The 24,331-nt window shown below is 45.7% G+C and overlaps 1 protein-coding gene across 6 annotated transcripts in view; it reads left to right on the top strand.

Moving 5' to 3' along the window:
* Positions 1-24,331, top strand: part of GARNL3 (GTPase activating Rap/RanGAP domain like 3) — a 144,600-nt gene that overhangs the window by 60,950 nt on the left and 59,319 nt on the right. For all 6 annotated transcript variants that reach the window (XM_059141362.1, XM_059141361.1, XM_059141363.1 and 3 more), the window contains 3 exons: positions 1,404-1,478; positions 16,006-16,105; positions 17,692-17,810. In XM_059141362.1, coding sequence (XP_058997345.1) covers positions 1,404-1,478; positions 16,006-16,105; positions 17,692-17,810 — 294 coding nt within the window. The remainder of the gene's footprint in view (positions 1-1,403; positions 1,479-16,005; positions 16,106-17,691; positions 17,811-24,331) is intronic.

Genomic DNA, 24,331 nt, shown 5'->3' with positions numbered 1-24,331 from the left:
TGTTTTTAGAAACGATTTTGCAGGATAAAATTTAGGTTGAAAACCTGGGCCTTTTCATGGACATTCCACAGAGGACTGTTAGGTGGGGCAGTGGTTAGGTCAGGGTGATGGGTGGGGCAGTGGTTAGGTCAGGTTGATGGGTTTCTGAAGTCTGGCTGCCTGTGTTCACATTCCAGGCCTCCCAGGTACTAACTAGGATATGACCATGGCTGATTATTTTACCGTCCTCTGCCTCAGTTTCCTTATTGGTAGATGAGAACAATGATGGTACCCACCTGCGTTGCTATTTTGCGAGTTAAATGAGAGAATGTTTGTGAAGACCAGAACGGTGCAAGGCTTCTAGAAGCACTCAATAAATATTACATACTATTATTTCTATATTTATCGTGAAAAAGATTTATCTGCCTTTTGCAAATAATTTTCCTTGGGAAGGTTTGTAGAGTTTCCCCGTGGTTTTTCCATTTTCACACTTCCATATCTCTTACCACGAGTGAAAATAGGAGATAATCATCTTTCTTCAGAAATCGTGTTATCTTTTTTACCAGGTAAGTCTTGAGTTAGAAAGGGAGGAAATGTCTTCCCCCAGGGCAAGCGCATTCAAATGAGTCTGGGAAATAGAAATGCTTGGCAGATCTTGGCTACAAATTGTGGGCAGATTTAAAGGTTAAAAAAAGACATGTCATTTTCCCAAGTTGCTACTGAGAAATCTAGGAGATTTGGGAGAAAATAAGTTAAATCTCGAGTCAGTAATTTTAGGACTGATGCGCGAGTCCCGCTCTCCCGCATCTCATGCTACCAGTGAGCTCCTTGAAGACTGTCTATTTGCAAGCATCGCGTTGCCAGAGCTCAGATAGAGCCTGCCTGCCTTGGAAGGGGCTAATTGGCCTTTTGGAGACCATTTAAAACTGAATGAAGCACAAGAGCTTTCTGTGACGTTAGCAGAGCCTTGAGCTCGTGCCAGCCATTAATTGTTTTTCAGGCTTTCCTGTGAAGACGGCCGAACTTGAGACTTGGCTTTCGGTTTTGCCATCTGTGAGCTGCCCTTGTCCACGTGTGACGCGTATTAAGATTGTTTTTCCAGGGAGCATCGCTTTGTCATTTCTCGGGATGGGAATAGGTTCACATTTAGATTTTATTGAAAACGTTCACATGCGGATTTGATGCTCTTGTTTTCCTACTCTCACGGGTTAGGGGGCGGTCACTCTGTAGCTTCCTGAAGACTGTGGAGACTAACCGTGTGAGGGCTTGGCGGACCAAGCTTCAGAAAGACCCATTAGCTTCTGGGCTGGGCCCTCCAGCTGTCGTTCCTTGGCTTTGGCTGACATAGGACAGATACAGACAGACAGAAGAGGCTTTGCCCATGGCAGCCCAGCTCCCTAACTGATTGCTCTCTTGTCCCCTAGCTTATTTCCAGTGATGCTGATGGTGCCATCCAAAGGGCTGGAAGATTCAGAGTGGAAAATGGCTCTTCAGATGAGGTAAGGGAGCCCCCGACCAGCCTCCACCCCTCCCCCCTCTATTGTCACCAAGCACGTGATTATAGCACCTGGGTTATAGCACTGAACAGTTAGTGATGCTCCTAACTGCACAAGACTTGCCTAAGTGCAGCCTGGGAAGGGCTCAGTGGAGCTCTTCAGAGCCTCACCAGAAGCAGACATGAAGGGAAAATGCCATTGTTCTCTGTATGGAAGGTGCTATTAATAGGGCAAGGGGGCGTACCCTTTCAAAGATCTATAATAAACCCCAGGACATTAAGGTGGTCTGCCAGCCGTGGGACCAAAGAAGAATTCACAGCCGGGGCACCTTTTGTGGGGTGTCCCAGAAGCCCAGCTCTCCCCTCTGCCAAGCTGCTCAGCTCAGCATCGCCCTACAAGCAACACAAGGTCCAGGAGAGAGATGTAAAAGTTACTATAATTACCAAATGTCATCTTTATCCAGGGAAGATACCAGGAAAGGTGTCTGCCCACCATCCTTGGGCCTAAGCCCTCTCTGAGGGGTCTCCTGGTCTTCCCAGCTGCCGGCCGCAGGGACTCAACTTGCTTGTGTTTCTTCTTCAGACTTCCACTGCCCATCCTGCCCCTTGAGGTCTACCCCCCAAACTGCGGAGTGTGGTGTGAGCCCCGGTGTTTTCCATCTCTGTTACCTACCTCCCTGAGAGGTAGGCCGTCAGAGTTCTTTAGCACCCCTGCCCCAGCTTTGGAGAATCAAACAGGCCTGGGTTCAAGTTTTCACTCCCCCATCTCCTAGCTATATGATCCTGGGCAAGTAGCCCAGCCTTTCTGAGCCTTGGTTTCTTCATCTATAAGATGGATAGTGTCTCAGGATTATTAGAAGGAGTCAGTGAGCCAAGCTCGTAAAGCATTCAGCACTGTGCCCACCATATTGTTAGCAGTCAGGAAGTGACAACAGGAAGTGACGATGGTGGGTTTGTTAACTTAACCACTGCCATATTGCCAGCCTTGCTTTCCCGACCACCTCCTTGATCAGATTCCTGAGGAAGGGCTATGGGTTTACCTTGAAAGTCCACAGCATTTGGAAGTCATTTCTCATCTTCAGCTTTGGCCTTCACTTCCCATACCAGAGACATGGGACCTTCGCCATTGCTCTGTGAGGTGCAAGGAGGCCATCCTATCTGGACTCCTGAAGAGGTGCCCATGTACTTCTCATCCACAGTGATGTCAACTGAGCCACACAGAAGAAGGATGTCCCTGGGGAATTTGCTTCTGAATCTTGGAAACAGCCCTCCCCAAATGGCCCAGCTCCTGAAATGAGATGGTCTTAGCACCACAGACTTGGGCAGCCCGCTGTGTGCCAGGAGCTAAGCCAGGAGCAGAAACACTGAGGCCTCATTTTCCAGTGCTCAGAAAGCTAGTAGCCACTGTGCTGAGTTTTTACTTTGAGAACCTTAAGTGCCAGGGGCCCCAGAGGTTGCCCTACCTCCAGACATCTTTGTGCTCCCCAAATTTTTGTAAACCTTTAGCCCAGCCTGAACCAAGCAAAGTGTGCTAGACTTCCCCCAACGCTATATAAGCAAAGCTCTGCCCCCTGCTGGAACCTGCGTCAGGAGGAGAGCCACCCATCCTAAGAAAGACCTAAATGTGGTCCTAGGATCCCCGAACTCTCCTCACCCAGCTGTGTCCCCTGGCCCTGCCCCATCCCAAAAGACGTGTTCTGGACCCGGTCAGGGATTAGAACTCGCCTCTGGACGATCATGGGCAGGCGTGGCTCTAGAGTCAGACTACCTGGGTTCAGATGGTGAGTCCACAACTCACCAGCACGGTGACCATGGGCAGTTCACTTAGCCTCTCTGAAACCATTTGGTGGAGTTATTGATTTCACAAATCACTGTGGTCTGTTGTGTCCAAAACCCAGTCCTGTCTCAGATTGCCTCTCTGCGAAAGATGATACCAAGGCTCAAACGCTGTTTTCAATTTTGTTTCTATTAGAGTCACCAAGTGGGTGTGCTTGGCTGGAGCACGGTGGCTCTGTTTTATATTAATGGTCTTCCACTAAAAGCCTGCGGCCAGTGTTAATGTACACCCTGATAAAAGACCCAAGTGCGCGTGAGACTCAGAGGGAAACCAACTCAGCTTGCTCGGAGTCCGTTAAAGCCATCCATGCACGAGAAGGCACCGGATTTGTAGCTGCTTAAAATTTTCAGGCGCATGAAGAGACAGATTGCAAAGTAATTTCATTACTGGGTTATTTCTCCTTTTGTTATTGCATTTTAACTGTTCTTTATACAGTACGGATCCTAGACCCTCATCAGATCCATGATTTGCAAAAATTCTCCCCCATTCTGCAGATTGCTTTTTCACTTCCTTGATTGTGTCCTTTGAAGCACAGACATTTTTAAATATAATGATGTCTCATCTACCTCGCTTTTCTTTTTTCTGCTCATGCTTTTCATGTCATTTCTGAGAAGCATTGCCTAGTTCAAGGTGGCTCAGTCACTTCTTACACTTACTGTTCCAGGGAAGACAGTGTCGGATTTGCCTCGTTTTCTTTCGATACAGTCAGGATAATGGTGTTACCATCTGTGGCAGATCATTTCCCTGTGTGACGTTGCGGGGGCTCTCTGCCATGTGATTTCACCTACTGTGTGCCCCTCTGTGCGTGGCCACAGAACAGTTGCTGGTATTGTTCTTGAAAATGAATTTTTAGGATTACTAGGAGGCCCAGGTTGAGTCTCCTTTTGGTAGGGCATTCTAGATCATGAGTTAAAATAAATGCCTATTGGGTCTTTTTCTCAGTTCCTGACCCAGAGCGGCCCAAACCTGTGAATTTCCCAAGTGCAGAGAGTGATCAGTGTGTCTTTTGTCATGTTAATGAAGTGGCTTTTGGGAAACCCCTCAGGATGGCGGCTGGTCACCAGAGAAACCTCCCATACAGTTATAGGGTTTGAACTTCCTTTTCCACCCCTGACCTCCAACCCTGGGGAGAAGAGAAGGGCCGAAGATTGAGTTCAGTTGTCAGTGGCCAATGAGTTAATAAAACACAATTTCATTGATGATTTAATCAATCAAAGCCTCCATAAAAACCCACAGGATGGGGGATCAGAGAGCTTCTGGTTTGGGGAACACGGGGAGATTTGGGGAGCTCCACACCCTTCCCCATGCTTTGCCCTGTGCCTCCTTAACAGAGTTATATCCTTTTATAATGAATCTAGTTAGTAGTTAATCCAGTAATCTAGTTAGTAAAATGTTCCTCTTGAGTCCTGTAAGATACTCTAGCGAATTAATTGAACCCAAGGAGAGGGTCATTGGATCCTCCGATCTATAGCTGGTTGGTCAGAAGCACAGGTGGGATGAGCCCTTCACCTGCGGGACCGAGGCTGTCTTCAGGTAGATGGTGTCAGAACGGATTTGAATTTCAGAACCCCCAGCTGCTGTCAGAGAAGTGCTTGTTGATGTGGGGAGAAAACACATATTGGAATTGATGTCAGAATCAGAGGGGCTTGCACATTCTCTTGCCAGACACAGTAAACTAAATTCCCAGCGTGAGACTTTCCAAACCTCCCTGGTGCTGCAGAACAGAGTTGCGGGTTTATGTGAAGGCTGGTTTGCGGGCACACCACCTCAGAGACACTCCCCGCTCAGCTCTCCTGGGCACTGACAACCTTCCCTGTAGCCTCTGAGGTCCAGGGGGTCTCTTCGGGTTCCCTTTTCCTTGAATGTGTTTCCTTGAACGTGGGGCCCCTTTGGAGCTACAGCATAATGGGGTGGGGGGTGTCTCCTATTACACTGACCTGCTTCAGCGGGTCTGGGGCTTTGTTGTTTTGCCCTCTGGCCCCAGGAAGCCACCAAAACTCAAGTTTAGTTTCACCCAGACTGACAGATATCCTCAAGCTGAAAAAGGTGGCCATGGTCCCCCCTACCCCTCTGGGTTCCCACTTGGCTCTGTTTGGGCTGCCATTTTTGGACTATCTCGTGAGCACAGCAAGGGCTTTTAAGGAGATGATTTGAATATTTTTTGAGCAGTTTGAGTTTTTGCCACAGGAAGGTTAGTTGAATAATCTAGCCCACCATTACCAAACACAAAAGTTGTCTCAGGAGTGTCTTTTCCCATAATGCGTCATGTCATTCATTCAGCTCTCATTCGTCGGATCCTTCCTTGGTGCCAAGTAGTCTGTGCACTGGTGATGTAGGGGGTGGGTAGGATTGCTGAGCTTCCCGCCTGGTGCCCTCGCAGACCGGCGGGCGGAGGAGTCAATGAACAGGTGCACAATACCCTAGGCAGAAAGGAAGTGTTGGCAAGTACTATGGGGAAACCAGATTGGGGTGTGGCACCAAGCGAGAGGGAGAGCCCCACTTCGCTGAGATGGTCAAACAGGGCCTCCCCAGGGATGACACAGTGAGCCCGAGGCCTCTCAGCTGTGCTTCTCAGACCACCAGGGGTAAAGGACCCACTTTTTAATTTCTGATCTGTTGCAGAACTCAGTGTGGTCCTACTGTGTGTCCCCAGCCCACAGCATCCCCTTCACGGAATGCCCCCCCAAACTGAGAAACACCCCGATAGGTCTGGACTCTGTTTAAAGAAATGAACCCCCTGAGCATGACTTCGGTCACACGGTCATGTCAAAATGCTTGTAAAGCGTCCTCAATGCTTCTCCGTTGTTGTCCATGTCATCACTGAGCGGGAAGAAGCCTGCAGACGAGCGCCCGTCCGTCCGCTTCTCACTGCCTCAGAGGTCATCTAGGCCAGTCCCCCACCCAAGGCAAGCGCCCCTACACCAGCTTCGCTCCAGTCAGCTCATAGGTCCCTGCTCGAATGTTTCTGCAGGAATGGGGAAGGGGCTCCCTCCTTGATAGCTCGCTTTCCTCTAGACAGTGGCCAAGTGTCCTATGATTCAGTTAGGACATAACTGCCCGAGTTAGCCCCGTAAGACGGCCCTTATTTCAGACACCAGTTGCAAGTATCAGGTTGCCAGGTCACCCACACTTCTGTCCCACTTGGTTGTAAAGTCAGGCGTTCCCACAGCAACCCCCCACCCCAGGTTTAATAATTGGCTAAAATGACTCATAGAATTTAGGAAAGCCCTTCACTTGCTCTCCCGTTTACTACAAAGGATACAACTCAGGATCAGCCAGACAGGAGAGATGCCCAGAGCAAGGTTTTGGGGGGCGAGGGCAGGCATGGAGCTCCCACGCCCCCGCTGGGAGGACCACCCACCCGGCACCTTCTTGTGTTCACCAGTGGAGCAAATCATTGGCCATTAAGGATTGAATCAGTCTGCAGTCCCTCCTCTCCCACAGGGTTCACCGTGGGGTTGAAAGGTACAAGCTTCTGATCAAGGCTTGGGCTTCCTAGCAAGCGGCTCCTTCCTGAAGCTCTTTAGAGACCCAGCAAGGGCCCCTCGTTAGAACAGAAGGCACTCCTGTCACCTTCATCACTCAGGACATCCCCAGGGTTCTTTTTGTTGGGCAGAATTCATCTGTTTCTATTTTCCACTCAGAGTTGCTACTTACATTTTCTGTAAGTCTTCGCCCTCCTCGCCATGGTGGGCCTCCAGCGTTCCAGGACATGTGCTGCTTTCCTCCTAAGATGTGGACTCTGCTCCACTCATCATCGTCCTCACTGTGCTCCTGGGCCACGTGGGAGGTTGTTGATGTTAAGCTGAAGTGGTCAGAACTAAATTCGGGGCTCCAGGTACATCCCACACAGGGACAAGGGGGAGTAGGCTCGTCCCTTTCCTTGCCAGGCACACTCTCTTTTTACAAAGCCAGTGATTCATTACAGACCTTCAATAAAGCTGCCCCTTGCCCCAGTCTTCTTCACGATGTAGTGGAGACAATTTTGGAGTCAAGCAAACGTGGGTTCGGGCTTCACTCTATCACTTACCAGATTATGACTCAACTTCTTGGAGCCTTAGTCTCCAGACAGGTGAAATGGGTGCGGATTCCTGCTTTGTAGCACCTGGCCTTCTCCTTCCTGTACTTACGCACTTAGAATTCATCCCCAAATGGAGGATTTTCTGTTGTCCATACTAAATTTAATCTCATCAGTGTGTCCCTGATTGCTAATTGTCAAGAGGTTTTTTTTTTTTTTGACATCTTGATTCTGTCACCTGTCCTATTAGCTAACCCACTGAGAAGCTTTACATTACCTTCCACTGTGCTTCTCCTGCCATCTGTGTGCTCACTCAGATTATTAATTAAAATGAGTGTGACCCCCGGGTGGATCACTGGAGACCTCCCTTACAGCTCACTTGTATGTACCAATTAGTATATTGTGGAGCAGAGGGACAATCTTTCAGCTTTTTATAAATCAATCTTCCTTGGTGTGGGAGGATTCTCTTATACACTGTTGGGGGATATGCAAACGAGACAATCTTTTGGAAGGGCAATTAGCAATAATTAAAAATGCACACACCATTTGGCCAGTAGTTCTATTGCTAGAATGTGTATTGTAACGTTATTTTAAATAGGGAAAAAAAAAAACCCACCTGGAAGCAACTTTGATTTCTATCAGTAAAGGAGTAATTACATAAATTATGATACATTTATACAATAAAATGCTTAGTAGCTATTAGAAAGAATGAGGCAATAGTATATGTAATACCACAGAGAAATGTTTAGGGTCCAGTTAGACCGAAAAGCAAGTTCCAGAATGATTAGGATATATCATGCATTTCCTTAACAGACAAAAAGGTAAATAAGTTTGTCAGTATGCAAGAAAGTTTCCAAAAGAATAGATAAGAATTAAGCAGTAATTGCTTCTAGAGAATGGAAATGGCAAGTCAGGAAAGACGTCAGAGAACCTTGACTTGCCACAGCAGGTCCTTCTATGCCATTTACAGATGTTACATATCTCTACACAACTGTAGTATTTAATTTTTCTAAAAACCTGCATCGTCACTAAAAAGAACAAGGTAAATCTAAATGTACTGACCTAGAAATATTTCCAAGATAATTTCTGTTTTTAAAAATTGTATTTATTTAATCTCTACATCCACCATGGGGTTCGAACTCATGACCCTGAGATCAAGAGTTGTGTGCTCTTCTGACTGAGCCAGCCAGGCACCCCCTAAGATATTTTCTTTAGTGGAAAAAATCGGGTTTCAGTGTAATAGCTCCACTAGCCTCCCATTTATGAAAATAAATTCTATGTGTATACACATATGTGTTTGTTACAAATTTATCTGTATATGTGGACATGGATGTGAACTTAATGTTGTATGCACAAATGTAGACAGCAAACACACCTTTGTAAATGCATACAAAGGTCTGAGACAAACCACACCAACCTGGTAGAATGGTTATCAAAGGCAAAGGATGTGGACAGGGGCATGGAGGACCGAAAGAGACAGATTTTACTTTGTGTGTGGTTTCACTTTTTCAACCAGCTTATATTTATTTGCATTTGCAATTCAGAAGTCTTTAGTGCGTTTTTTTTAAATCCATCTTCTTTATTACCAGCATTCTCTCAGCAATTTAAACCTAGAAACTGAAGTAAAGTCTGTTAAAATGCATTCTCTCATTAATTGGGCTCACTCTGGAACAGACTCTCAGAACTCCCAGGTGTTATATAAAACAAGGGATCTCATCTGCAGTTCAAGTTCATGGTGCAGATTCCCTGCTTCAAGTCCAACACTAGCAAACATTCAGATAAAATGAGGGTGTTATATGTAGATTTTGATTACATTCTCCTAAAAATATCCTGGCCAGATTCGTTCAGTCCTCCCCTTCACATCCCACGAGTATAAATGGAGTAACAAGATAAAATAAGATCAGATAAGATAGGATAAAATAAAATAAAATAAGATAAAATAAAATAAAAAGACAGTGGCTCAGTCGGTTAAGCGTCCCACTCTTGGCTTGGGCTCAGGTCATGATCTCAGGCTTCATGCTTAGCAGGAAGTCTGTTTCTCCCTCTGCTCCTCCCCACGCTCACTCTCCCTCTCAAATAAATCTTTTTTTTAAATAACATTTTATTCATTTATTTGTCGGAGAGAAAGAAAGTACACAAGCAGGGGGAGCAGCAGGCAGTGGGAGAAGCAGGCTCCCTGCTGAGCAAGGAGCCCCATGTGGGACTCAATCCCAGGACTCTGGGATCCTGACCTGACCTGAAGGCAGATGTTTAACCAACTGAGCCACTCAGGCACCCCTCAAATAAATAAAATCTTAAAAAAGAAAAAAAAAAAAAGACAATGAAGGCAACAAGGAGCTTTTGTGGGCTTTGGAATTTGATATCGGAATGATTCAGGATTTCTTGGTCTCAGGCCTCATTTAACACTGTGGCATGTTCAGGCATATCTGCAGCATGGAAAAATTTGAGTTTATTACTCTTGATAATATCTTTTAGCAAATGATTATCTAAAAGGGCATAAAACACCTATGAGCATTTGCAGCCTTAATGTTTAGTTGTTTGGCAGATGTGTCCATCAGGGTATTTCCTCCAAACTTGCTTGTTGATGTCAAATAAAGTGTTCCTGGTGTTATTGTCACCTTAAATGTTCTAGACAAAGTTTTTATATCCCTGAAACTCTGTAAAATAAATCTTACTTAAGAGACTTAAGGTTGGGAGCGCCTGGGTGGCTCAGTGGGTTAAAGCCTCTGCCTTCGGCTCAGGTCACGATCCCAGGGTCTTGGGATGGAGGCCCGCATCGGGCTCTCTGCTCAGTGGGGAGCCTGCTTCCCTTCCTCTCTCTCTGCCTGCCTCTCTGCCTACTTGTGATCTCTGTCTGCCAAATAAATAAATTAAAAATCTTAAAAAAAAAAAAAAAAAGACTTAAGGTTGGGGCGCCTGGGTGGCTCAGTCGGTTGAGCGACTGCCTTCGGCTCAGGTCATGATCCCAGGGTCTTAGGATCGAGGCCTGCATCGGGCTCCCTGCTCAGTGGGGAGCCTGTTTCTCCCTCTCCCTCTTCTGCTCCCCCTGCTTGTATTCTCCCTCTCTGTCAAATAAATAAATAAAATCTTAAAAAAAAAAAAAAGACTTAAGGTTTATTCAAAAATTAATGCCACAGTTAGGCACTACTATGCCCACTCCAGAACCACTAAAAGGAAAATGCCTGAAACACTAAGAGCTGGTCAGAGGACAGGAAACCACTAGAACTCTGTACATCTTGCTAATAGTGTAAGCTGGTGCATCCTCTTTGGAAGTTTAGCAGAATCTACTAGAACTGAAGTCTGCCTCCTCTGGTCCCAGGCAGTAGCAATGAGTGCTTATGGCCACCAAAAGACAGATACAAAACTGTTCACATGACTTTATTCTTAACGACCCCAAACTGGAGACAGCCCATATGTCCAGCAGCCAGAGGATGCATACATACACTAGGGAGTAGCCACATGGCAGTGGGAGAGAGTGAGCTTGTTACATCCCCAACATGGATGAACGTCACAGACCTGGTGCCAAAGGGCAGACCAGACTCCACAAATACACACGCTATGATTTCATTTCTTCAAAGTTCAAGAGCAAGTAAAATGAATTGTGGTGATAGAAGTCAGGGCAATGGTTACTTTTCACAGTTATGACTGGGTACCTTCAGGGCATTGAAGATATTTTCTATCTTGATCCAGGGAGTGGTTCCACGGGTGTCTACATATTTTAAAAATCATTTACTATTCACTCAAGATTTGGGGCCTTTTCTGTCTGCTTCTGGTACTTACCATCAGAAACCAGAGATCATCTTTGGAGTCGCTCTGGGCCTGTGTGGTCTTGGGCAGAGGGTACTTTTGTTGTTTCTTTGCTTTAGTCTCCTTTCCTTGTCAGCTCCTGCGTATGTTTGTGTCTTTACACCTCATCGTATGTGATTTTAACAAGGGACATGAAGTGTCTCACTCTGCGAGACTAACAACTTTTTTGGTGTTGGGGTCCCCCCCCCCATTTTAATTAAGGATTCAGTGAAGACAAAAATTAAGTAGTTAGGTTTTTGATCATTTAAAAAAACACAAACACCTCATAATTGACACTTTGTACTTGATAGAGATTTGGGGCATGCCACCGGCCAGAGTCCCGTCTGTGACTCTGAGACGCTCCTCCCATGTTACTCCGTCCTGCGGTTGCTAGTGTCCAGACCTCTGGGAGGGGAGAAAGCAGATCCGGTGCTTCAGAAAATCTAGAGTGTGGGGGCCAGTTTTTACATCCTTTGACCCCCTTGGCAATCTCTGAAGCCTGTAGACCCCTTCTCAGAATGTTTTTGAATGCGTAAAACAGAATACACGGGATTACAAAGGAAAACAGTAAATTGAAATATATCGGAGGGGTGGCTCAGCTAGTTAAAGCATCCGACTCTTGATTTCAGCTCAGGTCATGATCTCAGGGTCATGAGATCGAGTCCTGCATCAGGCTCACGCTTGGCTGAGAGCCAGTTTAAGATTGTCTCCCTCCCTCCCTGACCCCTGCATACTCTGTCTAAAAAACAGAAAAGAAATAGTTATCAGAGGCTTAACCCATTGAGCCACCCAGGTGCCCCAGATGGATTTTTTAAAAACCTGATTTATGATACAGTAATATATACCCTTTTTTATCAGTACATTAAATAACAAATCCAGCAGCAAGACTTACAACTATTACAGTTTTGAACCAGGAAGATTGTAAACAGTGTTTAAGATATCTGCAGCCACTGTTGTGAGTTCTGAAAATATCTCTGATTTGTGCATGTGCACATGCGTGTGTGTGCGCACACGTGTGCACATGTGTACGTGCGTGTGACATGGTTATCAGGGCTGTTTGTTCTACTGTAGTTCTGTTTTGTTGCTGTTGTTGTTTTGACTGACATTTGTGGTTGAAAGAAACATTTTTTAAAAGATTTTATTTTTTTTTAAGATTTTTTTTATTTATTTGACAGAGACACAGTGAGAGAGGGAACACAAGCAGGGGGAGTGGGAGAGGGAGAAGCACGCTCCCCACGAACAGGAAGCCCAGTGCAGGGCTCGATCCCAGGAACCTGGGATCATGACCTGAGCCGAAGACAGACTGAGCTTAACGCCTGAGTCACCCAGACGCCCTGAGAATTTTTTTTTTTAAGATTTTATTTATTTGACAGACAGAGATCCAAGTAGGCAGAGAGGCAGGCAGAGAGAGAGAAGGAAGCAGGCTCCCCACTGAGCAGAGAACCCGATGCGGGGCTCGATCCCAGGATTCTGAGATCATGACCCAAGCTGAAGGCAGAGGCTGTAACCCACTGAGCCACCCAGGTGCCCCCTGAGATTTTATTTTTAAGTCATCTCTGCAACCAGCATAGGGCTCAAACTTACAACCATGAGATCAGGAGTCTCATGCTCTACTGACTGAGACAACAGGTGACCCAAGAAACACTACATTTTTGTTAGAAGTTAGGGAAATCAAGTTTTGTTTTTTTTTTTCTTTACCCACATACATGCCCTCCCTGCCTTCTTTTAGAACCTCTGGCATAGAGGTGCCTGGGTGGCTCAGTCATTAATCGTCTGCCTTTGGCTCTGGTCCTGATCACAGGGTCCTGGGATTGAGCCCCACATCGGGCTCCCTGCTGAGCGGCAAGCCTGCTTCTCCCTCTCCCACTCCCCCTGCTTGTGTACTCTGTCTTGCTGTGTGTCTCTCTCTGTCAAATAAATAAAATCTTTTTTTTTTAAAGATTTTATTTACCACCACCACCAACAACCACCACCCCACCACCCAACCCACCACCACCACTACCACCACCAATAAAGAAAAAATAAAAAGATTTTATCTATCTATTTGACAGACAGAGATCACAAGTAGGCAGAGAGGCAGGCAGAGGGAGAGGGGGAAGCAGGCTCCCCATGGAGCAGAGAGCCTGAGCGGACCCTGGGATCATCACCTGAGCCAAAGGCAGAGGCTTTAACCCACTGAGCCACCCAGGCGCCCCAAAAAAAAAATCTTTAAGAAAAAAAAAAAAAAACAGAACGGCTGGCATAGAGCATTGCTTCTCAAAGTTTAGTCTTCCTAGTTACCTGGGATGCTTGTGAAACTACAGATTCTTGGGCCACGCCCACAGAGCTCCTTAGGAATCCGGAATGGTCCCAGGGTAATATTTTAACAAATCTAGAAGCCCAGAGCCAAGACCTGGTGCTGTGCCATCAAGTCTGGGAAGCTCCAGAGGCCCAAGTTCCTGGTTCCTTCAGAGTCTCCTCAAGGCTCTGCTGATGGTGTCTAGGGTCTCAGGCCTTGGGACAATGGCACCAACTGCAGTGCCATCTGGCTGGTGAAGGCCAGGTGCCTGAGCCAGACACCCCCTGTGTCTGGTCAGCTGATGCCTGAGCCTGGCTGGTGGGCCCCGAGGTCATGCCACAGCTGCACGTGGCCCCATGGCATAGGGGACTGTGGATGGACGTTGCCAGTGGTTTATGATTATAAAGTGAACACTGTTGACAATGAATCATCCAGAAATTCTACCAGAAGCAAAATTCAATTGTTATGTGCTCTTCTTGAGTCACACGAAAAGGTCAAAACCGAGAGGCAACATCTTGAACAGGGGATCAACATTAACATCCCCAGTGAGGAGCAGATAGAGGTCTTGAAGTACAGTAAGCTGAGAAGGACAAGCCCCCCCCTTGTGTAGCCTTCTGACCGGGCACGCGTGCCCTGCCCCTCATTGTGGGGCAACATCAGACAAACCTAGAAGAAGTCATGCTCGGTTTTAAAAAAGAAGAGGGGAGGAGCGTGCCATATTCTTTAAAAGCGTCAGTGTTGTAAAAGGCAGAGTCTGTGGAAATTTGCAGAAGCAGGGAATTTAGAGACCCGACAACCCCATCATCCTGCACCCGAGAGGGAAAATACTTTAAATGACATTTTAAAGTCAATTCACAAGATTGGAATGCAGATGGTAGATTAGAGGTACCATATCCATGTTAAATTCGTAAAAGTTGGTAAAGCTATATTGTGGTTATGTAAGAAGATCTATTCTTGGGAAATACACACTGAGGCACTTAGGGATAAAGTGTTGTTATTTGTGCATCGTAGTCTTAAACGGTTCAGAAAAAATTATGTGTGTGTGTGTGTGTGTGTGTGAGCAAAGGAATAAATGGGGTAAAATGTTCGCAGTAGATAAATCTGTTAAAGTGTATACAGATGCTCTGTGCAGTCCCATTCCCACAACTTTTATGTAAGTTCAAAATTATTTCCAAATTAAAAAAAAAATATATATATATGTACATAGACTCAGTAGCTGATTTTTTTAAAACTCAAAAAAAAAAGCACAATACTAAGAAACGTTACCTACCTTTTTTACTCCTTGTGGAGTTTTTTTAAATTTTATTTTTATTTAAATTAAATTTTTAAAAAAGGAAAAAAAACAACCCTCCAGGATTGGCCCTGACTCAGTTCGAGCTCCACTGCTTAGGAGCTCAGCAACCTTAGGCAGCGTCGCTGAAGTGTCCGAGCCACACTTTCTTCATCTGAAAGTAGGGGATAAAATAAAATCTGTGTCACAAAGTTGGTGGAGATGCTATGGAGCTAATGTGTATAAAGTACCCTTAAAGCTCTCTCAATGAGTGTCAGTATTTCCGGAGCATGTAAAAGACAGAAAGCATCCTAATTCACTTTTTAAGTTATATAATTCTGGAAGCATAACAGCACTTTGTACAGAAAAGAGACCTACAAGCTCCATCTCACTAACAAATATGTTACATAATTCATATTTTTAAAAACTCCAGCAGTGTATCAAAAGAACACCATACACCATGACTTAGTTGGATATATTCCAGACATTTCAGAAACATTCAGCATCGGAAGAGCCAGTAGTATAATTCATTACATTAGTCTGATTTTTCCGCCATTTAACCTATTTTCTTAAGAGTTGCCAAAAAAACCTTTCAGTGCAATTTGGTATTGATTCCTGAGAATGGCCTCTCTGTAAGCTTGGAATGGAAGGAAACCCCCTTCGACATGATAAAGTGACCACAAATGTCTAGGAAATCACCAGAAGCATATTGGAATCAGAAAAGTACATTCCAGTCGTCTGCTGTATACACATGGCGCAAAGCAGAAGCCAATGGAGGTTCAGTATGATTGCATTTTGGTAAGAAAAATGAGAATGTCTGTCCATGTAAGAAAAGAAGGAGAGGAAGCCATACCAAATCATTTATGGTGACTATCTTTGGAGAGAAGATTAACATCATTCATTATGTTTACCCATAATTTCCCCCATTAACTGTGTGACCTCATGACACATTTTTACAATTCTACAACAAAAATATGAACTCAAGAGGCCGCAGAGATTTTATTCCAGGTGAAATGGGCCTGTCACAGGGGTACCAAACGGAAGGGCGTGCCTCTAGGGGGCACCAACTCCCAAATATTTGGAAGCTTTGGGCCAGAAAGGAAAGTTCAAGTTTACACTCAAGCTGGAAATAGCAGAGTCTCCTAGTTCCCTCCGTTCTTTCTGCTCTACCCAGAGGACCTTCCAAATGCTGCTGTGATGTGGCCGCGGGAACATGTGCTTCCAGCCCTGTTCGTACGCTTTTGACAATGACTTCTCTGGTTCTTAGTCCCCAGGTTCACTGCCCGCTTCTTGTTTACTTTCTGAATAAGCCTCTTAATGGAACGACTTTGTTCGATTACAGAATGCAACCGCTCTGCCCGGGACGTGGCGAAGAACAGACGTGCACTTAGAGAACCCAGAATACCACACCAGATGGTATTTCAAGTATTTTTTAGGACAAGGTAACTATGCCATTACGGTGGCTGGGAGGAAAGGATATTCAAAATGCAAATTAAATGTTGGTGTAATTTCTTTCTGGTGCCCCTAGAAGTGTGAAACTAACCGGTTTAGGGACATTAATATCAGGTTAATAGCTTTGTCAATGGAAAGATTCAATTCAGTGTCAGTCCTAGGATTTTTCGTATATATTCATATATGAAACTATAGATATATAGTTATATAGAGAAGCTACATGTAGATATAGAGATAGAGACAGATATGGGTTTTTTGGTCAGTTATTTTTGTCCCTTGGGAGTAAAGGGAGCTCTGATCATCTAAATAGTTTTTGGAGACCTAAGAAGAATTTGCAGGGTGAAAAACATCTTTAGACCTAACAAGGCAAGTGCTGTGTCTATAAGTGAGTTTTGAACGCTTAGTTCAAGACAATGAGGGGGAAAATAAAAAGGACCCCTGAGCTTCGGGACCACCATAGAACTAGAGAGGCGTTGTCCCGTGGGCTCTGGTAACGGGCGTTTATCACTTACCATGTGCCAGGCAATAACACTGGCAAAGGCAGTCATTCTCCCAACCTTCATGGAGACTCTAAAATGGGTCTGAATCCTGTTCTGCCATGCTTAACCACAGAATCTTACGCTGGTCACTCTCCACTTCTCTGAGACTTAATTTCCTTATCTGTAAAATGGAGGTGTTACTATTACATACCGAGTAGGCTTGAAGAGGAGTTGCAGTGAGATATGCTGGAGAAAGAGCCAAACCCCATGCCTGGCCCAAAGCGACAGCGTGGTCATTAACAGCGGTGTACATTTAAAGTGAAGGGCTCGGGTGAGCATATGTGGGAAGGCGGAAAATGGGAGTGTGGCTAATAGGAGAGACTGGGAAGGGAAGAAATGATCACTGTTTTAGGATTTGAGAGGAGGTAGATAAATTGCTTATCAGGCTAATGCCTGTGTTTCTAGAAGATGTGAGGCGCAGACTGTATCATGAGAGTGATCAGACCCAAACGATGTCTTTTTAAAAATCTGATACTGTTTTATTCTAAGAAGTTCACTTACTGGACAGGGCATATTTCTTTATAAAGAAAGAAATCAGTGGGAAAGTTGTCATCCTCCCAAATAATTGAAAGCATAGTGCCCAGAGCAGCGGTGACTTTAGACAAAACTGGTGCCATCAGTTCAGATGCTGAGAAACTCAGAGGTAAGGTAGGCTCTGGAATTGGTGAACTCAGGAGCTTGGTGCTGTCATCAAGGCTGGACCTCCTCAGGGTCACAAGGTGGTTGCAGCACTTCCAGGCATCACTTCTAGACACCGCCCATGTCCAGAGGAAGGAGCAGGCCATCTTCAAGAATAAGGAAGCCTTTCCAGAAACTGCCTGACCCATTTCTCCTCCTGTCTTGTTGGCCAGAATTGGTCACGTGTCCATTTCTAAACAAGTCACTGTCAAGGAGAAGGTCAATGTGATCAGGTTCTTTCCGGAGCTGGGTTTGGGATTCTTGTTCCATGCTTATGTGGGGAGGAAAAATTGTCTACTCCCATCAGGGCCTGGAAGAACCAGTGGGTCTTCACTGTTCTAAACCTGTCTCTTTTCCAGTCCATCAGAATTATATTGGAAATGATGCCGAGAAGAGCCCCTTCTTCCTGTCCGTGACCCTCTCTGACCAAAACAATCAGCGTGTCCCTCAATACCGAGCAATTCTTTGGAGGAAAACAGTAAGTACCTGGCTTATACCTGAGCATCACCACCATGCCGAGTTTGATTAGTGTCTTTGTCACAGTGGTTCAGGGGAGTCTTTTTCTATGAGGTTCTTTGAGTTTGGATAGTCAGGATTATATGATTCAGAGGTAGGGTCTTCAAGCTCTGAGTGTAACCACAACTTGCCCCATACGAGCCACTACCTGGACATGTCCATTCCCTCCATCTCGCGGGTGGACTACAGAAGTGTATTGTACAGAGTATTAACCTTAATCTTGGCTGTTACTAACACTGAGACTGACCAGCCAGCTCACCTTCAACTAAAGAAACAAAATGTACTGGAGGAATATAATGTTGTTACTGGGATACATCCTACAGCCTGCTCCTGTTTTCCTGGGTCGTTTCAGTCCAGCCCTGAATCTGCTGTGCTTCTAGAATTTCTTTGAGGCTTAGCCCCCTTCATCAATTTCCTGAGGTAGGAAAATGACTTGAGTCTTAACAAGACAAGTACCCCCATCCGTGATGGCTTCTGGGGACAGTGACCTGAATAAAGGCAAGTCCCTCCAACTCAGGAATTCAGGCCTCTAAGTCGCTCAGGAAAATTCTCTTATGTCACTATCACGACTTTCCCTTCTCTTTTCTGATTTCTTCAGTAATTCTTCGAGTTGATATCTTTTCTTATTATTTTCTTCCCTTGGGCTTTTTTTTTTCCCTTCGCTTCTCTGAGAGGCATTAATAGGCATTAAGGACACTAGAAAGAACGGAGGGTTTGGAATTAAGCAAACCAGTGTCAAATGACATCAGTAGCAAATTCATTCGTGTCAATTTGCAAAATTTGCTGATGCTCTCCATTTTCTTCTTTGTAAACTGGCGAAAACTCTTGGCTGTGGCTCACAGGGTGCTGAGGACTGTATTAAGTGAGGTCTTATTTGAAAATCCACATTTACATGGTGTCCTAAATCCCCAAATCTTAAACTGCTTAAACACCTGAAGGATAGAACATTTTACTTGTGAATCAGTGAGTACAGTGGATAATTAAGAAGCAATAAAATAAATCACACTCAGAAAACCTTAGTCCTCTTATGTGGTGGTCTCGCTTTATGGACGTGTTTGTTGAAAGTCATTACCTAGGAGTTCTGGGTGGCTTCATTTGTTGGGCATTTGACTTCAGCTCAGGTCATGATCTCGGGGCTCCCTGCTCAGTGGGGAGTCTGCTTGTCTCTCTGCCCCAGCCCCCAGTTGCGCACGGTCTCTCTCCCTCTCAAATAAATAAATAAAATCTTTAAAAAAAAAAAAAAAGAAAGAAAGAAAGAAAGAAAGAAAGCCACTACCTAATCATTGTATGCGAATTTTTCTCTCAGCAACATAGTATTTCAAAAATTGCTATGTCTATCTTTTTGGGAAAGAACGAATACAGGAACTTAAAGAAACTAATTTTGTATATACACTCACTCAAAAAAACTAATTTTTTTACATAGACACTTTTAAAAAATTGTAATTTTTATACATACATATATATTATATACACACACACACATATATAAACACATTTGCATGCATGCAAACAGATACAGCAACTTCAGAAAGCCCAGAAAGAATTTCTAGGAACCATTACAGAGTTGACTGTGGTTAGAAACTTTTTGTGATGATTAAAACTAGTGACCGTGCTAACAGTAAAATCTAACATTTATTGAGCAGTTACTATATGCCACATATTATATACTGAGCTTTCCCAATGCCTTATCTCAAGAGGTATTATTGCAAGTTAGGGAGATTAAATGATGTGGCTGAGGCCACATGCCAGAAATTGGCAGGCCAGGCAGAACTCTAGACTGCACGCCTAGCTGTGAGCTCTGCACATAATTAATTCTGCGTGTGCCTGGTGGCACACAGAAATAGCTCAGGAAGGATTTACTGAAGGAATTAATGAATAACACCAAAGTCCCGCCTGACCCGTGTCCTCTGCTGCCTCTGTTTATATAAATGTCCATGTTATATTGCAGAAATTTTTCTCTTTTTAAGCAGGTTTAAGGTAAAAACCTAATGTAAACCCCAGTTTGCTTTTACTCGTGAATGATTTCCTGGAGTGGGGTTTGGGTTCTTGGCTCTCTCCCCGTGTCACTGAAGTGGGGGGTGTCAGTCTTGCCCTCGTCGGAGCTGTCCTGGAGGAGAGGTGACACACTGGTGGTGCAGGGCTACGTGCCCGTTGTTCTCAAGTTCCCCCATGACAGGCTTTCCCCGTTATTCACCTAATGAGAAGTGATTGTGCCCTTGTCTGAAGCCTCTTATCTTCTGCACCAGGAAGACTGTTTTCTGGCCTGATTAGATTTTTAAAGATTTTATTTATTTATTTGAGAGAGAGAAAGAAAGAGAAAGAGCAGGGAGGGGAGATGAACAGAGGCAGAGGGAGAAGCAGACTCCCCACTGAACAGAGAGCCTGACAACATGGGACTTGATCCCAGGACCCTGGGATCATGACCTGAGCTGAAGGCAGACGTTTAACTGACTGAGCCACCCATGCCTGCCACCCCCCGCCCCCGCCGCCTGTTTTTGTTTTTGTTTTAACTTATTTATTTAATGTTTGTTAATTACGCTATTCCAGTCTGTCTGGCTGAAATATTCTCTTTGGATGACCCTGCCCCTTTTGGACAGTCTTCCTGATTTCTTTCCCCTCCCCTGCTCCCCTCGAAGTTGCTATTTGGGTGCACCGGGAGAAGGCTTATGGGATCTCATAGTGGCAGGACAAGAGAGCCTTGAGTCCACATGGGGCCCCTTGGGTTCTTTCTGGGTTCTGTTGTCGACCTGGTCTCTGAACTGGCAACCATCGAGAGGTAAATGGTTCCCTCTGGCCTTTTTGGGTCACTGAAAATTATGGCCACTGAAATCCACGGTCCCAGCCACTTGTGAAATCGCCGCATGCCGTGACCTCTGTGACCCAATTCCAGGCATCCACTAGTCACTTAGCCTCTCAGCTCTGTCCTCACCCGCATCCCCTGCCAGGCCCCAGGCAGGTAGGGAGGAGCAGAAACCTTGCTTTAGGCTCACATTTCTAATCTTGCTGTCTATGCCTGAGGCTCCTGAGTTAACCACCGCTCATCAGGTTCAAACAGGTTCTACCTGGAGTTCAAGATTCCTGCAGAAGGCCATGCCTAGGAAGCGAACCCCTAGCCCACATGTTCTTAGATGTCTCCTTTCTTGCTATATGGGCAGCGTCCCTCGCCCTCTTTGAGGCCTGCCCTCTGAACGGCAGAATCAAGGGCCCCGACATCTAACTCCTTAGCTTTCCTCCCTTCTTTCTTCCTTCCTTCCACCAAAACAAGAAAGGGCAGTTTCATACTTCTGCCACCTTTCTGGAATGGATTTTCTCAATGTCCTGCCTTCTTCTCCGGGCAGAGACAGCCACTCCACCTTCTCACCTGGGGAGGCTGCCAGGTACTGGAGGAGCGGGGCTGGGGCAGATACAGGGGGGAGTTTTGCTTATTTACTATCTGAAGATGTTGTCTCTGTTACCTGATAAATTGTGATAAACACTCTGAAGGAAACAGAGGCAGAATGATACGGGAGACTGACTTCAGATCAGACAGCCCAGGGAAGGTTTTTTGAGGAGGTGACATTTAAAGAGACCTGCAGGAGGAAAGGGAACTAGCCACATAAAGACTGAGGGGAGGGCACGTGGGTGGCTCAGTCGGTTAAGTGTCTCCCTTCGGCTTAGGTGGTAATCGTGGGGTCCTGGGATGGAGCCCCATGTTGGGCTCCCTGCTCAGTGGGGAGTCGGCTTCTCCCTCTGCCTCTGCCCTCCCCGTTTGTGCTTTCTCGCTCACTGTCTCTCTTTCAAATAATAAATAAAATCTTGAAAAAAAAAAGTAAGGCAGGGGGCAGGCAGGGAACATTCCAGAAAGAAGGAATAAGGAAGATAAGACAAATGAGGAGCTCTGGAACTCCTCTTGCAGGCCCTTGGAGAAGTCAATAAGGAGCGACTTGGACCGCCAGTCCCCCGTGAAGGCAGCGGGGCTGGCCTAATGAGTCCGCCCTTCTCTACCAAGAAGTGCTGGGCTGGGGCGCCTGGGAGGCTCAGTGTGTTAAGCTGCTGCCTTCGGCTCAGGTCATGATCTCAGGGTCCTGGGATCGAGTCCCGCATCGGGCTCTCTGCTCAGCAGGGAGCCTGCTTCCCTCTCTCTCTCTCTCCATCTACTTGTGATTTCTCTCTGTCAAATAAATAAATAAAATCTTTAAAAAAAAAAAAAAAAAAAAGAAGTGCTGGGCCTTCTCCAGAGCTTTGGACTCAGAGCATGCATCTCAAGCATCTCAAAGCAGGGCAGGCCAAGCACCTGCCACCAACTACAAATGGGGGTACTGAAGGGGTGGGAGAGACTGAAAAATCAAAGCAGAGCTTGGCAGGAGGGGTCCATTGTGAAGCCCCTTTGGGTCCAAAACTAGTGCGGGAGGCTGCAGGAAATGCAAAGAAGCCGTGTGCCTCCAGCGTGAGCTCACAGTTCGTTCTAAAACAGACATATAGCTAAATGTGCGAATCCTGATTTAAACAGTCTTGTCTCTCTGTGCAGTGTTTCTTCTAAACACAAAGAAAAGACTTAAAAAAAAAAAAAAAAAAAAAACCCGTTCTTCCTGTAAATTCCACCCAGACAATGAAGCTAGTAAAAAGAAGAGGCTCGGGGACACCTGAGTGGCTCAGTGGGTTAAAGCCTCTGCCTTCGGCTCAGGTCATGATCCTAGGGTCCTGGGATCGAGCCCCGCATTGGGCTCTCTGCTCAGCAGGGAGCCTGCTTCCTCCACTCTTTCTCTCTGCCTGCCTCTCTGCCTACTTGTGATCTTGGTCTGTCAACTAAATAAATAAAATCTTTAAAAAAAAAAAAAAAAAAAGAAGAGGCTCAAAGTCCAGCTGCTCAGGGATAATCACTGCAGGAGCCTTACAGACACCGGCTCACGTGTGCACATGCGTACACACCCGCGCGTGCGCAGACACACGCACCCGCCTGTTAAGGGGGTGATGTCCCACATGTACTTCCATATCCCTGTAGTGATCACCTCGTGTTGCCTGATACGTACGCGTGCTTGACTCTGACAAGGCCTCTGTTGATCCCACTGGAAAACAGAACTGAAAATTGTTTTTTGTTGGAGAGCAACTCTACAAAGCTACGAAAGGGAGAAGATGGGGAGGAAGAGCTTTGCCAGCTTGTGAAGAAAAGTACAAATCATAGTCCCCTGAGCCTGGGGTCCCACATCCATGTAGGCAGCTCGTAAAGATGTCACCATCAGCCAGGCAGGGGCTGGGTCCTCTCCTGATCCATTCGTTCCCCTCTCGGGCTGCCCTTGGCTTCTCTTAAAACCGCGTTTGTTGTGCTTAGTGAGAAGACAAAGTAGCCAAGGTAGGGGCTGAGTGGGAAGGTCAGATTCAGACTTTCTTCTAGAAGGGTTGGCATCCCATACAGCTGAGCACAGTGGAAGGTAGGCCAGGGACCAATAAAATGAGCAAGGCCAGGGGTGCCTGGGTGGCTCAGTGGGTTAAGCCTTTGCCTTCAGCTCAGGTCTTGATCTCAGGGTTCTGGGATTGAGCCCCACATCGGGCTCTCTGCTCAGCAGGGAGCCTGCTTCCCCCTCTCTCTCTGCCTGCCTCTCTGCCTACTTGTGATCTCTGTCTGTCAAATAAATAATTGAAAAAAAGAAAAAGAAAAAGAGCAAGGCCACCGAAATAACTCGGGTTTCAATGGGTGGGTTATGGGGAACTTGAAAATGCCTATTCCCATCATAATATTCCTCTGTCTTGGAAATCTCCTGAAATCTCTGTACACTGTAAACTACATTGGCTAATAGAGAACCCATGAGAAGGTCTCTGTCTAGAGGGACTTCTGATGGTTTGCTGGGTACCCTGGTACTGCTGCTCCCCAGCCTGGAGTGGGGGTGAGGTTACCAGTTCTCCAGGGGCATGGGTGTGAATGTTTAATTTGCCAAAAGAGATCACAGATCACAGACTTGACAAGGTTGAAGAACTCCACTCCGACACGAGTGTTTGGGGCTTGGACAGATGAGTTGGCAGGTGCATCTCGAAAATACAAGGAAAATCCTATATCCTTCCTTGCCCATTTCCTATAAGAAATGCCCTGCGTCTTTCTCTAGCTGTTTGTGCGGCCAATTTTATTATTAGTCAGTTAGAAAGTTTTAAATGTGTACTACATCGTAATCCCTCTTGCTAAATGTGCAGTGTAAATTCTTTGTGGACAACAAGTCTGTATTGTATTTTTTTTAGAGATTATAAAGAAAGTAGCACTCATCTCCGCTGGGTGTTTGGGCGTGGGCCTGAACCGTTTGGGCGACCTTTCATTCTTTCCCTTTCCCACAACAAATATCCATTGAGTGCTTTCCATGAGTTAGTCACAGTGAGTGCTCATTTCGAGAGGAAGAAACAGAGTTTAAATAGTAAACACAGAGGGGCACCTGGCTGGTTCAGTCTGTAGAGCATGTGGCCCTTGATCTCAGAGTTGTGAGTTCAAGCCCCTGGTCAGTTATGAAGACTACTTAAAAA

This window comes from Mustela lutreola, chromosome 12 (genome assembly GCF_030435805.1).
Source record: "Mustela lutreola isolate mMusLut2 chromosome 12, mMusLut2.pri, whole genome shotgun sequence".
In the NCBI taxonomy this organism is placed as follows: domain Eukaryota; kingdom Metazoa; phylum Chordata; class Mammalia; order Carnivora; family Mustelidae; genus Mustela; species Mustela lutreola.
This window is presented reverse-complemented; position numbering and strand designations above follow the sequence as displayed.